This window comes from Eubalaena glacialis, chromosome 2 (genome assembly GCF_028564815.1).
Source record: "Eubalaena glacialis isolate mEubGla1 chromosome 2, mEubGla1.1.hap2.+ XY, whole genome shotgun sequence".
Lineage (NCBI taxonomy): Eukaryota > Metazoa > Chordata > Mammalia > Artiodactyla > Balaenidae > Eubalaena > Eubalaena glacialis.
In genome coordinates, this window is record NC_083717.1 from 38,115,359 (window position 1) to 38,132,190 (window position 16,832).

Here is a 16,832-nt window from a genome sequence, read left to right on the forward strand (position 1 = left end):
ACTAGTGACTTGGGGAGGCAGCAGAGCCAGCAGGTAAAAGGTAAGTGCGGAGCTAGCCCAGTAACTGGGAACATGAGAAGGGCTGACCATGCTGCAATCCTGTCCCAGCGTGACCAGATACATCACCACCACATCACTTCTAGCTCCTCCCCCCACCCACACAGACACCCTGTTTGCCTGTCCTATAAAGGAGGTTTTCCCAAAGTGGTTTAGCCAGAACTGGAAGGGCCCTGCCCAGTGATGGGATAGGAGGAGGCTGACTGTTGCCCCAGCAGCGTTCAGGAGGGACCCCAGGTGTTCTGGAGCTAGATGGTGAAGTATGGGCATGCTTTATTCAGTTTTGCATGACTTAAAATTTTAATTATCTTATTCTGAAAGTTATTGTAGAAATTCCTGAAAATGCAGGTAAGCAAAAAGAAGACAACAAAAAGCTCTCAAATCCCCTCCCTTTTAGAGAAAATACCAATTAAATTTTGTTGTCTGCTCTTCTATGCATGTGTGGATGTGGTGCAGACATTTTGATTAAAACCAGGTGTTGGGGGACTTCCCTGGCGGTCCAGTGGTTAAGACTCTGCGCTTCCACTGCAGGGGTCGTGGGTTCAATCCCTGGTCGGGAACTAAGATCCTGCATGCTGAGTGGTGCAGCCAAAAAAAAAAAAAAAAAGAAGAGAAAAGAAAAAGCCCAGGTGTGGGTGCTGCTGCGAAGGCTTTGTTTGAGGTGCCTGAGAGTGGGGCAGAGATTTTGAGAGAAAGGGACCCCCGGAGCACTCCAAGGGGACAGTGGGAGTGCCTGAGGTAAGGGTGACTGGGTGGATTTTACCATAGGACAACGGTTGCTCTTGGGAGTCTCCCAGGTTAGCCCCAAATCCAAGGATAAAGAGAGGCCTGGCTGGCTGGACGGCTCCTCCGGCCCCCTGCTGGGAAGGTGGGAACTGGTCACAGCCCCTTCCTCCCTCAGGCCTTACCCATCAGGCCTTGCTCCACCCCATAGGTCGCCCCCCACCCTGTTGCCAGACTTCTGTCACGTGGTGCCTCCTGTCCTATTAACTGCTGTGTAAAACGGATAACTGTGATCCAGAGGCCCCTGGGCTCTTAGGGCCCCAAGTCAGTGGACCTGGGATCTGCAGGCAGTTGAGCTCCTTCTGGCTTTTAAGGCCTCAGACAAATTGTTGGGAGTGATAAAGAGAATAAAACCTGCCCACAGGACTTGTTCCAGGAGAAAAAGAAAGAATTTGGCTAGCAGTCACCAGCTGTGGCAAGCTGGGATTCTCTCCAGAGGGCTTTTCGCAAGGAGGGTGTCTTCCACATTCTTTTTTTCTTTTGTTTTTTGGGGTTGTTTTTGGCCACGCCGCATGGCATGAGGGATCTTAGCTCCCTGACCAGGGATTGAACCCTTGCCCCCTGCAGTGGAAGCACAGGGTCTTAACCACTGGACCACCTGGGAATTCCCTCCACATTCTTTTTAACAACCGAATCGTTGTAAAATACAGTTGTATGTGAAACCCTAAAATAGGAGCAAGACTAAGGTGGAGATCCTCCGGGGCGGGGGCTTACTCTCTCGGTCCTCTCCTCTCTCCTTCCCTCAGTGATGCACCTCTGAGCAACAGTTGAAAGAATTCTCCTTATGCCAAAGGCAGGATTGGAGGGGCCGGCTGGCAGGAGAAACTGGGACGCTCCAGTGCCTCTGCTGGGTGGCAGCCGGCTGAGACAGGGCTAGCCCCTCCTCCTCCTCAGACCCACTGCGGCTCCCCTGGGGCCGGCCTCCAGGATGGGTGGGGCACCTAGAGGCAGACAGGATTGCTTTCTTTCCGGATTTACCTTTCTTGTAAGTCAGAGGACAAGGGGGAAGGGCACTGGGGGACTCTGAGCCTAGATGGGACCAGCCCTGTCCCCATTTCCCCTCAATAGGGATCTCTTGCTCACAGACTTAGGAAGAACCGTGACTCACTTCCTGCCTAGGTCTGACTGAAGAAGTATTGTTTTCCCAACTGTGGCTGGTGCTGCTAATTGGGGCCACCCCAGGGTGGCCCCTAGGAGTCTTTGCTCCCTGTGGGGGGCAGTTCCCATTCCAAGAGGGGGCCAACTGGACTTATCTCCCGGCTCAACTTTTAGGACCGCACATTCTTCCCTGAGTTTCCGGTTTTTGCACTGTTTGTACAGGTGCCCAAACAGTACCTTATCCCACTAGTTGAATATTATCTCCATTTTACAGAGGGGTAAATTGAAGCTCTGAGAATTAAGTAACTTGTCTAAGGTGGCATAGTATAAATTAGTACTGCAGGGTTTCGAACGCAGGTTTGCTGGTTGACTTGTCACCTAGTGAGTTACTTTACGAATGTTACTTAACTTCTCTGGGCCTCAGTTTCCTCCTCTGTAGATAGTGATACATGAAAGATCCCTAAAGGAAAATTGTATCCACCTTACAGGGTTTGTGGTAAGGATGAAATAATTTAACACACGGAAAGAGCTGAGAACTACTCCTGGCTCAGAGAACATGCTCTGCAGTGTTCGGTGCTCGTTTTTGTCATTATCCCCAAACCGGTGTTGAAGAGGTCACAGGATAATATTGTTCTGCCAGGTTATCTCAAAGCAAGCAGGAAAGGATGGGCAGAGACTGCTCTGCGACCTTGGAATAACCCAGCCTGGGGAGCTTTTGGCCACATTTCCCCTCTTTTCTCTCTCAGCTCAAGCAGTGGTGGCCTCGGCCAAGTAGCACAGACGTTTTCTAGGGCAGGGACCCAGGGAGGGAGAGGAGCCGGCTGGTATATTGCAAGTAGCTCAGATTCAGGCTCTGCCAAAGCCCTAGATCTCTTCCAGGCTCTGAGGCCTGCTAGTTGTGGTATCTTGGGCAAATTATTTAAACCTTGTGCGCCTCAGTTTCCTTATCTGTAAAATGGGATTAATAATGTCAGCCTGAAAGGATTATGTAGATTAAATTATGTACATGAGAAGGAGATAATATAAAGTGACTGGCCTGGTGCCTGGCAGGCGGTTGGAGTTAAAGAAAAAAAAAAGTTTTAAAAAAATTAAAAGGGGATGGGCTACTTGTTCTGCTTATCCACCTGTCTATATAAATGCAAATAAAATCGTGAGTCCTCTAACTGCAGGCCACGAGGAGGTTTGCCCAGGCGCGGTGAAGCCAGACCTCAGATGGGGTACCCCAGGTGCGTCATCCCAGGGCACTTAACTCGGTCGTGCCCAAACTCGTGGCTTAGGCGTGGGGAAGTGGGGGGAGAAGAAGGCCAGCTTCCCCAGAATCCGGCCGAGACTGGGCTCGGAGTGACGCCTCGAGCCCTTCCCAACCCCTGCCGGGGGTTCCGAGTTCGGGTCTCCTCGGCCGCCGGCCCGGGGAGCTCGCGGCGCGAAGAGCCGAGCCCGGGGCGGGGGTGCGGGCAGTGGGGCCTGGGCGACGCGCCGGGCGGCCGCGAGGGCTTTGGGATCGCTGGCCCCACTTCCTACCTGCCCCGACCGGGAGCCGGAGGCAGCGGGCGCCCCGCAAGGCCGGAGCTCGGGGGCTGCGGCGCTCCCGCTCCGAACGCGGGCCCGGGGCCGGGCGGCATGGGCGGCGCGGCGGGCCAGGGCGGCGGGACGCCTGCGGCGGCTGCTGGGGAGCGCGGAGGTGGCGCCGCGAGGGGGAGGGGGCGCGGCGGCGGAGGAGGAGGAGCCCCGGCCGCCGCAGCCGCTGACAGCGGCCCGAGTAAACAAGCCGCGCCGCCGCCGCGGCCCGGCCGCTGCCCCCGCCCGCGCCGGAGCCGGAGCCGAGGCCGAGGCCGAGCCCTGCCCTGGTCGCCGGCCCGGCCGAGGCCGCGCCGCCGCTCCTCCCCGCCTCCGCGCGGTGACGCTGCTGCCGGGCGCGGGGACCGCGTCGAGCCCAGGCCCCGCCGCCGGGCTCTCCGCTCGGCCGAGGGGCGCCCGAGCCGCCGCGGCGCTCGCCTGGAAAAGTTTCCCCGCCCGGGCTCCCTAGGGTAAGCGGCGAGGGCGCGGGGCCCGGTGGAGGCAGCGCGCCGGGAGCCGGGCCCGAGGAGAGCCGGTCGGACTGGGCCGCTCTGCCGGAGGAGCGGGCTCCGCGGCCCGGGCGCCCAGGCGGGGGAGGGTCGGGGTCGCTGGCGCGGAGGCAGCCCGGGCCCGGCTGCCCGCCCGGCTTTCGAAACTGGCCCCCGGGCCGGCCCCGAGGGTGAAGCCGTGGGGAGCAGGAAGGGCGCCCCGCAGCCCACCTGAGAGCGTCGGGCCCGGCTCGGCTCCCAGCCCTTGTAGGTGCCGGTACTTTTCCGCTTGGGGCCGGGGCGAGCCCTCTGACCTCAGGAAGCGCCAGCGGGGCCCCCGCTGGGGGCGGGATGGCGAGAGAATTCCAGAGGCGCCGGGTGCTCCCGCCTCCCCGCAGTCCTTCGGGGGCCGCCGCCGGCTCGCCCACTCCGCGGCTGGGGAGGGCCTGCGCTCCCGCCGGGGGAGGGGAGGAGCGGCTGTTCGCGAGGCGGAGGGGATTATTCACCGCCCGGGCCTCGTCCCCGCCCGCACACCTGAGCGGCGAGACACTCAGGTGCGGGATCCGCGGGCGCTGGGAGGCTGGCTCAGGTAGGTTCCGGGGCTACCTCCCGCGGAGGCCTGGCCGAGACCCCTGCTGCCCCCGTGGGGTGGCTGGACTGAGGGGCGGCCTGCTTGCCAGACAGGTCTTACAGCAGTCACTTGTCAGGTCAGTACCTGCTTTCCCCGCCATCCCCTAGCCCTTTGCCCCTGGGGGTGCAGACCCTTCTCCACCGGAGGGTGTCAGAATTCTTTCTGACTTGGGAAGTGGGAGGGGAACCCAGGTGATGTGGCCTAGTGAGGGCTGGGCAGCTGCTGGCCAGGTGTGGGCACAGCATAGGAGACTAGCCAAGCCTGACCCGTTTCAACCAGAGTGGCCCAAGTTTTACAATTTCCTATACTGGGCTTCCACATAAGATTTGATTTTTTAAAGATTCTGTGGCTTTAAAAAAAAGTTTGAAAACCTCTGGTCTAGCAGTTTTTACCATCTAGGAAACTGAGGCCCAAAGAGAGGAAGTGACTTAAGATCACACAGCAAATGAGTTGACTAAAGATTGGAATTCAGAATTTCAGTGCAGCCTTCAGTGCCTGTTACAGGACCTGGCTTGGTGTCTCTTTGCTGGAAAGAGAGACGGGACCAGGTTTCCCAGGTAGCCCTGTCCACGCCAGACCCCCAGTGCCTGGGAAACAGCAGCTGGACCTGGGGGAGGTTCAGTTTGGGTGCCTCGGAGTGGGTGTCTGTGTCAGGAGGTTCCTGGGACTGGAGAAAAGGGCTTTGACCTAGAACACAGCCACGAAGAGCACCCACAGGTCTCTCTGTGGCCACAGCCTGGAGCTGACTCCCATGTGAGAGGGCTTCACAGGAGGCTGGAAATACAGCAAGCCTACGGGTTTGAGCGAACTGGGACTCAGAGGGTGAGTCAGAGTCTGGGATGGGGGTGGGGAGAAGCCCATTCATTCATTGTTCTCAGCGCCTGCTCTTTTGGGAGGGGGTCCTCCCTCCCTCCCTCCCTCCCTCCCTCCCTCCAGGATGCTGAGGCAGGGCTGTCTGGAGGCTTCAGGCTCTGTGGAAGCCATATCTACGGCTCACCATGGCTGGGGACGCTGAGCAGACGAAGGCTGGTCCTTTCTTGGGGGATTGTTTGGTTGTGCCTGAAGCCCGCTTTCTTTTTGGGTGCTGCAAGGTAATTAAATAGTTAATCACCTTTACCACCAAGCAGCTGCAGCTCCATCCACAATGTCCCAGAACTTGGGCTGGACGCAGATGAACCCAGTCTTGATTTGGGAGTTCCACTACGGCTCACACCACTGTGGTCAGGAGATGGCCTTTCTTGACATCTGGACCCAAGAGGCCGCTCTTGTGGCAAGAAGGGGAGAAGAGGGCTTGTTTCTATCTGGCTCTGCCCCTAGGGCTCCACATCCTCTGTTAAATGAGGGGCTTGGGTTTCCTTCACCCCCTAGGGCTGGATGTCTGGCTGCCCAGCCATTGCTCAGACCAGCTTTCCGGAACTTGGTCGCCCAAGGCATCATGGGGCTGTGGCTTCCAGGCCTGTCCGGGAACCCTATGGACTCTGCCCATCCAGGGTGAGGAGGAGCTGCATTGTGGATGCCTCCTGCCATCAGCTGTCAGGTTATTTTGGTGTAAACTGAAAATACTCCAGGAATTGTGTGTTGAGTCTCTCCAGCCTGCAGGGTGGGACTGCAGCAGGAGCAGGCAGGGAGGCTGACTGTGGCTGAGGGCAGTCTCTGGAAAAGGAGTGTTCCCAGTGGTGAGCCCACCTGTCCAGCTCTCCGGGGCCCGGGTGAGATGGGGAGCTTCATTTTGCCGTCCAGCAGAGTGGCCTCCTTTGGGGCTGGGCCCTGGGAGTGGTGGGGGCATCCGGGGCCATGTGGGCAGGCGCTGTGCTCAACAAGCTTGGCACTGAGGCGGGACACCTCCGGCAGCCCCACCGGGACCTCCCCCAGCTTCTCCCCACCCCAGGGGCTTGGCTTCTGGCTAGCCAGGGGCCCTATGTGGGGACAGTTATGTGGCCCCAGGCAGAGAGGTCCTGCTGTCTGTTTGCTGAAGGAGGAAAAACAACACTCGGACTATTGATTCAGCTTCACCTTGGCGCTCCTGGCTCAGCAGCTAGTGTTTGCCCTGGCTGCCCGGGCTCAGATTACGCAAGGCTGGTGGGTGTGGAGCGACCGAGGGGGCTGCTGGAGGCCTGCAGGCCAGGGCTGGGTGGCCCCAGCGTTTCCCAGGAAACTGTGTAAAAAAAGAGCCTGAGCCCCTGACTTTGCTGATGGTCTGGGCCGAAGAGGGAGGGTGAAGCCACTGCGATCCCCCCTCCCCGTGCTCAGCCCCCAAAGCCCCCATCCCACCTTAGGTTACCCACTCTTTCTTGCCAGGGGCTGTGGGTCTTTGCAGGTAACTCCCTATGGCTGGGTCTGCTTTGCTGAACTAGGAAGCCCTAGTGAGCTGTGTAGACACCGCCCATTAAAAAACTTTGAAAAGCTAACATTTTATTCCTTTATAAAATATACCTGGGTAATTTGGAAAATATACATGACACAAAAGAAAATAACAATTACTCATAATTCTCACCACCTTGAGAGAACCATTGTTAGCATGTGTCCTTCCAGATTATGTTTTGTGGTTTTATATAAATACACATGTATAAATAGTTTTTTAAAAACAAAACGGGATTATAGGTACCTACTGCTTTATAACCCACCTTTTAAAAAAATAATTAATTAATTAATTTTTGTCTGCGTTGGGTCTTCGTTGCTGTGCACAGGCTTTCTCTAGTTGTGGTGAGCGGGGCTACTCTTCGTTGTGGTGCGAGGGCTTCTCATTACGGTGGCTTCTCTTGTTGTGGAGCCCGGGCTCTAGGAGTGCAAGCTTCAGTAGTTGTGGCACGAGGGCTCAGTACTTGTGGTCCACGGGCTTAGTTGCTCCACGGCATGTGGGATCTTACCTGACCAGGGCTCGAACCCCTGTTCCCTGCAGTGGCAAGTGGGTTCTTAACCACTGCGCCACCAGGGAAGTCCCTATAACCCACCTTTTTTTTTTTTTTTTTTTAATTAATTAATTAATTTATATTTGGCTGCATTGGGTCTTTGTTGCTGCGCATGGGCTTTCTCTAGTTGTGGCGAGCAGGGGCTGCTCTTCGCTGCGGTGTGTGGCATTCTCATTGCAGTGGCTTCTCTTGTTGCAGAGCACGGGCTCTAGGTGCATGGGCTGCAGTAGTTGTGACACGCGGGCTCAGTAGTTGTGGTTCGCGGGCTCTAGAGCGCAGGCTCAGTAGTTGTGGCGCACGGGCTTAGTTGCTCCGCGGCATGTGGGATCTTCCCGGACCAGGGCTCGAACCCGTGTCCCCTGCATTGGCAGGCGGATTCTTAACCACTGCACCACCAGGGAAGTCCCTAACCCACCTTTTTGACTTTGATTCTGGCAAGCATTTATTCAGTTGTTGCTTCTAATTTTGAGGGACTCAAGCCTTGGTCCTCTTCATCCCACTTCCGTATTCTTGCGTGTGGAGGCGGTCCTTCTGTCCATCTATCCGGCTCACCTTGGGGGGCTGGATTTTCACCCCTCCCCCCCAGAGCCCCTTTCAGGCCTGGAGTGAGCCGTGGGGTGGGAAGGCAGCTTTAGTGCGTGGCTGGGGAGCGACTGACTCTCCCTCTTCTCCTCCCTTGTTCCTCTCAGAGCCGGCAGCCCTCATCCTCCCCGCGCAGTCCTGCCCGTCTCGGTCCCATGCCCCCGCCAGTCAGCCCCGGGCCACAGTCAGTGAGCAGGCACGCAGGAGCCGAGGCCCTGTGACCAGGCCAAGGAGACGGGGGCTCCGGAGTCCCGGCCACCTGTCCCCCCCATGGAGCTGAGGCCCTGGTTGCTATGGGTGGTAGTAGCAGCAGGAGCCTTGGTCCTGCTGGCGGCCGATGCCCGTGGCCAGAAGGTCTTCACCAACACCTGGGCTGTGTGCATTCCTGGAGGCCCAGCTGTGGCTGACAGTGTGGCACGCAAGCATGGCTTCCTCAACCTGGGCCAGGTAGGTGTTCTTCCCTCCTGCTGGCCGAGGCATAGGACATCGCCAGGGGGTGGGGCCAATGAGGGCAGGGGTTCCAGCACCCAGAGCAGGAACTCTGGGGCTTGTCTTCTCAGGGACATCTGGGTAGTAGGCATGTTATGGGTGGCTTGTCCTGCCCTTGGGCTTCTAGCCTAGGTTGCTCAGTGGACCGGTGTATCCCAGGGGGGTGAGTCCCTCTCGGCCCGCTGCACCTCCTTGCGGGGTCCTGGGCGGGGAGCAGATGCCCACCACCCCCTGCCGTGGTGAGCCTCCCCTTGCAGCTGGTTGTCCACCCCCATCCCCCACCTCCATGGGGACTGGCAGATGGAAAGCCCAGCTCGGTCTCCCTGCTCTGTTGCAGATCTTCGGCGACTATTACCACTTCTGGCATCGAGCGGTGACAAAGCGGTCCCTGTCACCTCACCGCCCGCGGCACAGCCGGCTGCAGCGGGAACCTCAAGTGAGTGCGGCCCCAGCCCCTCCTGCTGCCACCCTTCCCTTTCAGTTCTCAGGAGGCCTCGCTCTCCCTCCCCACTCCTCCACCCACACCATCTCTCCCTCACTCCCTCACAGGTACAGTGGCTGGAGCAGCAGGTGGCAAAGCGACGGACCAAACGGGACGTGTACCAGGAGCCCACAGACCCCAAGTTTCCCCAGCAGTGGTACCTGGTACGTTGCCTCCCTGGCTGCATCCATCCATCCACTGAGGGTTCCCGTGAGTGGGTGAGGCTGACTTCGAGGCCTCCTGTCAGTCTTCCTCTGTCTGCTGAGTAATCTTACTCCAGCCCATCCTGCTGAGCCCTGGGGAGTGCCCTCCCAGAGTTCTTTATAATTCCATGAGCCCAGACAACCAGTGGTGGCATTTGAGGAGCAGGGGCGGATGGAGAAGGAGCTTTTGGGGGTGGCAAAGGGATTCTCCAAGGTTCCCGTAACCTCACCCAGCAACCACATCTCGTAAGTGCTGGGTGACGGGGGTGGGTATCTCTGCAGTCTGGTGTCACCCAGCGGGACCTGAACGTGAAGGAGGCCTGGGCCCAGGGCTACACGGGGCGTGGCATCGTGGTCTCCATTCTGGACGATGGCATCGAGAAGAACCACCCGGACTTGGCAGGCAATTATGTGAGGAGGTTGGGGAGGGAGGCAGCCATCCCTGGCGAGGGGAGTCTAGGGATGGTCCTGTTCTGCCGGTGTGTTCAGGCTGACCCTGATGATGGCCATGTCCTTTCCAGGATCCTGGGGCCAGCTTCGATGTCAATGACCAGGACCCTGACCCCCAGCCTCGGTACACGCAGATGAATGACAACAGGTAAGAATTGCAGGTCCCTGGCCTCTGCTTCCCTTCTGTTTTCCACTGAGGAAGCAGATGTGCCCTTCCTGAGAGGCTGAAGTCTTTTCCATAGTCCTGGTCTAGCTGGGGCTCTGAGGGAAGGTTCGGTCTGAGTGGAGGTGGCCATAGGCCGAGAGGAGCGGGGGGGGTGTGGTCTGTGTACAGATGTGGGACAGCAAAGGTAGAGGGGCATGCATGTGGCCCTTCCTGCTCCTCAGGCTGCACCCACCATGCTCTGTCCACTGTTAATGCTGTGCTCTTGGCCCCGGCAGGCATGGCACACGGTGTGCAGGCGAGGTGGCCGCAGTGGCCAACAACGGTGTCTGTGGTGTAGGCGTGGCCTACAATGCCCGCATTGGAGGTGGGTGTGGGCCTTGGCTACCCGGTCTTTGGGAGGACCCTTCCAGTGGGATTCTTCTCTATTCACTTCCCATCTAGCCTGTGTCTGCCACCTTCCCACTGTGGATCCTTTTGACCGCATGGCTCTTCTTTAGAGGGTTCTTAGTAACTCAAAAAGCTGAACCACCTGTGCTGGTGGCCCTGTGCTGTGGGGCGGAGGGAGTGTTTCTTAGCAGGAGTCTCCCTAAATCCTCACTGTCCACTCTGAGTCCTTACATGGCAGGCCTTGATCACCATGCTCCTTTGGGACCCCAGAAACTCATCCTAGTCCAGAATGTGTGGTTGGGGCCCAGGGAGATCTCCCCTTTTCCCCTGCGTCTTGTCTTCGAAAGGCAGAGGCTGGCCAGGGAGTTAGGGGCTCAGGGTTTCCCAGCACCATCCTCTGCCCTCCCCTGCCCATCCTCTGGGTGCAAGGCTGGGTGTGCTCCAGGGAGTGCTCCTGGCAGCTGGACCCACGCAGCATCCCTCTCCCCGCCCCCCTCCATGGCCAGGGGTGCGCATGCTGGACGGTGAAGTGACAGATGCGGTAGAGGCACGCTCGCTGGGCCTGAATCCCAACCACATCCACATCTACAGCGCCAGTTGGGGCCCCGAGGACGACGGCAAGACCGTGGATGGGCCAGCCCGCCTTGCTGAGGAGGCCTTCTTCCGGGGGGTCAGCCAGGTGAGGTGGGGGTCCTGGCCCCGCCCTAGAAACCAGGCCCAGCCTCTGGGGGTAAACTAGGCGCTACCTTTTCCATACTTCTTTGTGTTTTTCTGTTCCTATTTATTTATTCTTGTGTTTAATTTTAATTTACACAAAGTTTGTTTATTAAATGTTATTAAAATGTTAAGGAACTGGAAGGACAGAAAAAAGAGAAAAGTAAATACTAATGACCCATAATTCCACCCTTTGGAATCACCACTCTGAGCATTTTGGTTGGTGGTCTGGGTCTCTCTTTTTTGTGCAAAAAAGGATGAGATCCACCAGGGGTCTCCCAGGGGAACAGGGGCTGGATAGAGAGTCCCCCGAGAAGGAGGATCCAGCCTTCCCAGTCTCGAGCAGCATCTTCCTGCCAGGCCTCCCCCAAGTCCTGTTCTCGAGTGACCCCAGCCCACTCTGTCCACAGGGCCGCGGGGGGCTGGGCTCCATCTTTGTCTGGGCCTCTGGGAATGGGGGCCGGGAACATGACAGCTGCAACTGCGACGGCTACACCAACAGCATCTACACGCTGTCCATCAGCAGCGCCACGCAGTCCGGCAACGTGCCCTGGTACAGTGAGGCCTGCTCGTCCACGCTGGCCACAACCTACAGCAGTGGGAACCAGAACGAGAAGCAGATCGTGAGTCCTGCCCCGGGTGGCGGCTGGGGAAACAGGGCTGCTTGCTGGCTCTGCCCGGGGCCCCCTTTCCGACCCCATCTGCCTTCCACCGGCACGTGGCTGGGTGGTGGTGGCTAAGGCGTCATGGGATGGGGGCTAGGGAGCTCTCCAAGACTCCTGGGGACTCTGGAGCCATTGGTGAAGCCCCTGAGAAGACTCTCCCTGAAAACATGCGTTGCTCTTAATGATCGCCAACCTTTAGTTCAATCCTCTCATTCCTCGGGAAACTGAGGCCCGGAAAGGGCCAGGCATCAGCCTGTCCACAGCAAGTTAGCAAGGCAGCAGGTGGGACCAAGGTTTCTTGGCCCTGGCTCCCCACTCCTGCTTATGGTGCTCAGGGCCTGTGGGCAGAGGGAGGGCAGGCAGGTGGCCCCCCTCTGGTGCCCTCCCCCCATTACAGGCCCAACATCATTGTCCTCCTGGTAGGTGACCACTGATCTGCGGCAGAAGTGTACGGAGTCTCACACAGGCACCTCTGCCTCTGCCCCCTTGGCAGCGGGCATCATCGCTCTCACCCTGGAGGCCAAGTAAGTGGGTGGGGACTGAGGCACAACCCTGTCCCCACCAGCGCTCCCTGCAAGGCAGCCCTTGGTCTCCAGCTTCTCTCCGAAGAGACAGCCCCCAAGCCTCTCCGTCCCTCCTCTGCAGTAATAACCTCACCTGGCGGGACATGCAGCACCTGGTGGTACAGACCTCAAAGCCAGCCCACCTCAATGCTAACGACTGGGCCACCAATGGTGTGGGCCGCAAAGGTGAGGACAGGGCTGGATTGGGGGTTGCGAGGGCCCTGTGTGCCTCCCAGCTGACCCCGCCTTCCCTGCCCCACAGTGAGCCATTCGTATGGCTACGGGTTACTGGACGCAGGTGCCATGGTGGCTCTGGCCCAGAACTGGACGACGGTGACCCCCCAGCGGAAGTGCATCATCGACATCCTCACTGAGCCCAAGTGAGGGCTAGACCCTGGCTGGGAGGGGGCAGGTGGGACCTGAGGGGCGCAGGGGTGCCCGCTGGTCCCCCTGGGCCAGGCTGATAGACCATCATGGTGCTCTCCATGCAGGGACATCGGGAAGCGGCTGGAGGTGCGGAAGACTGTGACTGCCTGCCTGGGGGAGCCCAGCCACATCACGCGGCTGGAACACACTCAGGCACGGCTCACCCTGTCCTACAACCGCCGCGGTGACCTGGCCATCCACCTGGTCAGCCCCATGGGCACCCGCTCCACCCTGCTGGCCGCCAGGTGCTTGCCCTCTCCTCTGTCCAGCTTGTCCTGTCCCTCACATCCACGTGCATTCATTCATTCACTCACACAGCCCTGAAGGGCACCAAATACTTTTCCACTGTTGGCATTTTGGGAAGGATGGTTTTTGTCCTATGGGACTGTCCCATGTTGCAGGAATCCCTGATTCTGCCCATTAAATGCCATGTCTGTGTGCCTTCCCATGTGTAGTACCCTTGCACATTTCCAGAATCTTCTGGTTGAGAACATTTGGCCTGCTGTGAAACACCCAGCAGGCATTTCCAGCCCAGTGGGGTTATGCTGCACTGGGGGGAGGGTGTGTGGTCCATGTGCTGTGGGCTCGGTGTCCCCTGGCTGGGGTCCCCCAGAGGCCTCAGGCAGCTACGTGCACCTTCCTCCCCAGGCCGCACGACTACTCTGCAGATGGGTTTAACGATTGGGCCTTCATGACGACCCATTCCTGGGACGAGGACCCCTCTGGCGAGTGGGTCCTGGAGATTGAAAACACCAGCGAAGCAAACAACTATGGTATTGGGGGTGCTCGAGGGCTGGGGATGGAGGAGGAGCGCTGGCAGAGTCTGAGGTGCCGGGCATGGCTTCTGACTTTTGCCTCCCCCCTCAATAGGGACACTGACCAAGTTCACCCTCGTGCTGTACGGCACGGCCCCCGAGGGGCTGCCCACACCTCCTGAGAGCATCGGCTGCAAGACCCTCACGTCCAGCCAGGCCTGTGTGGGTCAGTCGTGGGTGCTGCGAGGGCTTGGGAACCTGAGGCTGGGGACAGAGGGCGCCTGTCCTAAAGGAGGAAAAGGGGTGTGAAGGGACGCTGGGACCCCAGTCCTGGGGCGGGTGGGAGCTCCTGGGGACGGCGGTGACTGCCTGGGGCTGCAGGTCCACAGGCTGCCACTGTCGTGGGGCTCAGGGCCCAACAGCCATGGGCGGCTGGGCTGACGCTCACCTTCTGCCCCGTGCCGGCAGTGTGCGAGGAAGGCTTCTCCCTGCACCAGAAGAGCTGTGTCCAGCGCTGCCCTCCAGGCTTCGCTCCCCAAGTCCTTGACACGCACTACAGCACCGAGAACAACGTGGAGATCATCCGGGCCAGCGTCTGTGCCCCCTGCCACGCCTCGTGTGCCACGTGCCAGGGGCCAGCCCCCACAGACTGCCTCAGCTGCCCCAGCCACTCCTCCCTGGACCCTGTGGAGCAGACGTGCTCCCGGCAAAGCCAGAGCAGCCGTGAGTCTCCGCAGCCGCAGCAGCCGCCTCGGCCGCCACCCGCGGAGGTGGAGGCAGAGCCGCGGCTGCGGGAGGGGCTGCTGCCCTCGCACCTGCCCGAGGTGGTGGCCGGCCTCAGCTGCGCCTTCATTGTGCTGGTCTTCGTCACTGTCTTCCTGGTCCTGCAGCTGCGCTCGGGCTTCAGCTTCCGAGGGGTGAAGGTGTACACCATGGACCGTGGCCTCATCTCCTACAAGGGGCTGCCCCCCGAAGCCTGGCAGGAGGAGTGCCCATCTGACTCAGAAGAGGACGAGGGCCGGGGCGAGAGGACCGCCTTTATCAAAGACCAGAGTGCCCTTTGACGAGCGCCTACTGCCCGCCCCTTCGAGCCCATCCCGTCCTGGGGCACTTTTTAATTCACCAAAGTATTTTTTTATCTTGGGACTGGGTTTGGACCCCAGCTGGGAGGCAAGAGAGGCAGAGACGGCTTCCCACCCTACCCTTGGGCCCCCCGGCTGCCTGAGGTGGGATCCCAGGACCAGCTGGGGAGCAGGGGAGGGCCTCTGCCCACCCCCAGCACGCCTGCGTGTGGAGAAAGGAGTGAAACCTTTAGGGCAGCTTTCCAAGTTCCAGGCCCCAGCCGGAGTTCCCTGCGGAGTGAAGAGGGGCAGCCCTTCCCTTACGGGATTCCTGACCCGGGCTGCAGGTCTCGCCCCTTCCCTGTCCCTCTAAAGCAATAATGGTCCCCATCCAGGCAGCAGGGAGGCTGGCCTAGGGGGTATTTGAAGGAGGAGGCCACCTCTCTAAGGGCTTTTGCATCCCTGACCCGTCCCCCACCTCTGGTGAGCCTCGGGTGGAAGCAGTAAGCGAAGGAAGGGACCAAGGCAAGGCAGGCACTTCCAGGGTGCACACGTGTGTGCACACATGTGTTTGTCCCTTTGCCCACCTCCACTACAGCTGGCTGCCTGCTGAGCGAGGCTGGCCCGGCCCCGTGCTGGTGTGCTGACCACCCTCCCCTCTCTGGCACCCTCTCCTCCTGCCAGGGCCCAAGTCCCTGTTTTCTGAGCCCGGGGCTGCCTGGGCTGTTGGCACTCACAGTCCCGGAGCCCCTGGGTGGGTGGTGGGGAGGGACGGTGGCCCAACCGGCCTCTCCCGCCTCCCACCCAATGCTGCTTTCCCCTGTGGGGATCTCAGGGGCTGTTTGAGGATATATTTTCACTTTGTGATTATTTCACTTTAGATGCTGATTTCTTTTTTTTTTTTTTTTTTTTTATTGGTATTTTTAATGGGGGTAGCAGCTGGACCATCCACCTTCCCACACCCACTGTCCACCCTGCTGTTCCCCCCGGCTGCCCTGGCCCTGAGGTGTGGGGGTCTGCAGCGTGTTGCTGAGGAGTAGCTGAGCCCCAGGTCCTAAAGAGGCAGGCCAGGCCAGGCGGGCCCTAGGAAAGGAGGAGTACGGTAGAAGGGGCAGGCTGTCGTCCATTTCAGATGGGGCTTCTTGTGCCAAGGGCTCATGGGTCACTGGTTCTCCAAGTGCCAGGGGTGGGCAGGTAGTGGCACTGAGCCCCCTCCAACACTGTGCCCTGGTGGAGAAAGCACTGACCTGTCCTGCCCCCCAAGTCCCCCTCTTCTGACGTGCCTTTTGTACCCCTCCCATTAGGACAATCAGTCCCCTCCCGTTTGGGAGCCCCCTTTTCTTTCTCTCCCCTAGCCCCTCCTGGCACCCAGCCACCTGCCCAGGGGTGCCCCCACCTCTCCCATCCCCCCCACCCTTGTGGCCAGCCCAGCTGGTTTTGTAAGATACTGGGTTGGTGCACAGTGATTTTTTTTTTTTCTTGTAATTTAAACAGGCCCAGCATTGTTGGTTCTATTTAATGGACACGAGATAATGTTAGAGGTTTTAAAGTGATTAAACGTGCAGACTATGCAAACCAGGCCTGGTCTCCAGTGTGGTGATGTTCTTCCCAGGACCTGGGGCTGCGTCCAGGATGGGCTGCGGGTGAGGGCTGGGGCGAGTTACATGCCCACATGATGTCCTGCCTACCTGTAAGTGCCCAAAGTCCACTTCCTGTGGCGCTCAAAGCCTTCTTTAGGTGGGGTGTGGAAGGGATAGCAGCTGGAGACAAGCCCCAGGGGTGGGACTAATGAGCCCCAGGGGTGGGACTAGCTGAGCACCTCCACCCCCACAGGCCTGGACTCCAGCAGGGTGGAGAGTGATGGCCTGTGTCCAGTTGCTCAGGGTCTCCCTTGGCTGAAGTAGCCCGGCCGCCAGCTGTAGGGCTGAGGCCTTTGGTGGGGCCTAACTGGACCAAGATGGCTTTTGCTGGGGAGATCCTGAGTCCCACGCTAGGAACGCCATACCTCTCCACTCCCCAGCCCAGGCCCCTCGCCTGCCACAGGTCTCCCTTGGGACAGGAAGCCCCTGCCTGGGGGTGGAGGAGCCGTGCCAGTTCCACCAGGATCTGTGCCTGAGAAGCAGGCCTCTCCTCGGGATATTTACTTGGAAATTTTATTCAAATGGAGGCTGGCGCCTGAGCTCTCCTTGGGGAATCCAGTGGGGTGGGGAAGGCCTGGACTAGGCTTCCCCCTTCCTCTTCTGGGGCCACCCTGGTCTGCTGCTCGGACTGCCCGCCCGCCCCCAGGCTCTGGACCCCCAGACTCCCCAGCCCAATGCAATCCTGCAGCCCAGCCCTGTGCCAGGCGCCCACCGCCGCCCCCTTGGG

General features: G+C 59.3%; 2 protein-coding genes across 12 annotated transcripts; one reads left to right on the forward strand and one right to left on the reverse strand.

Moving 5' to 3' along the window:
* The first annotated feature begins 293 nt into the window (after positions 1–293).
* On the forward strand, positions 294–16,043 carry FURIN (furin, paired basic amino acid cleaving enzyme). Of its 11 annotated transcripts, none has more exons than XM_061179908.1 (18): positions 3,775–3,965; positions 5,551–5,705; positions 5,983–6,151; positions 8,213–8,552; positions 8,932–9,030; positions 9,144–9,239; positions 9,561–9,689; positions 9,800–9,876; positions 10,170–10,258; positions 10,788–10,960; positions 11,406–11,618; positions 12,084–12,184; positions 12,306–12,409; positions 12,486–12,603; positions 12,715–12,894; positions 13,298–13,422; positions 13,520–13,630; positions 13,873–16,043. In XM_061179908.1, the coding sequence occupies exons 4-18, from the start codon at positions 8,376–8,378 to the stop codon at positions 14,466–14,468; spliced, it is 2,388 nt and encodes a 795-aa protein (XP_061035891.1). In that variant the 5' UTR covers positions 3,775–3,965; positions 5,551–5,705; positions 5,983–6,151; positions 8,213–8,375; the 3' UTR covers positions 14,469–16,043. The 11 variants fall into 11 exon arrangements, with proteins under 11 accessions (XP_061035897.1, XP_061035895.1, XP_061035891.1 ...); XM_061179904.1 differs by lacking the exon at positions 3,775–3,965 and adding an exon at positions 4,706–5,436; XM_061179905.1 differs by lacking the exon at positions 3,775–3,965 and adding an exon at positions 4,706–5,436 and having other exon boundaries at positions 5,983–6,105.
* LOC133084584 (collagen alpha-1(I) chain-like) lies at positions 3,212–8,062 on the reverse strand. Its single transcript, XM_061181415.1, has 4 exons — positions 8,024–8,062; positions 6,685–6,811; positions 6,301–6,530; positions 3,212–4,585 (listed from the first exon to the last, which is right to left on the reverse strand). Exons 1-4 carry the CDS (start codon positions 8,060–8,062, stop codon positions 3,212–3,214), a joined length of 1,770 nt encoding a protein of 589 aa, XP_061037398.1.
* Positions 16,044–16,832: the final 789 nt, after the last annotated feature.

Coding starts and splice junctions, on each gene's coding strand:
- LOC133084584 (XM_061181415.1), bottom strand. CDS start 8,062: ATGGACAGAAGGACCGCCTCCACACGCAAGAATACGGAA. Junction 6,531..6,684: donor TCCACACCCACCAGCCTTGC/GTAATCTGAGCC, acceptor GTCCCCACATAG/GGCCCCTGGCTAGCCAGAAG. Junction 4,586..6,300: donor GGCCCCGGAGAGCTGGACAG/GTGGGCTCACCA, acceptor CGCGGGAGGTAG/CCCCGGAACCTACCTGAGCC.
- FURIN (XM_061179914.1), top strand. CDS start 8,376: ATGGAGCTGAGGCCCTGGTTGCTATGGGTGGTAGTAGCAGCAGGAGCC. Junction 10,259..10,787: donor CTACAATGCCCGCATTGGAG/GTGGGTGTGGGC, acceptor CTCCATGGCCAG/GGGTGCGCATGCTGGACGGT. Junction 13,631..13,872: donor GTCCAGCCAGGCCTGTGTGG/GTCAGTCGTGGG, acceptor CCGTGCCGGCAG/TGTGCGAGGAAGGCTTCTCC.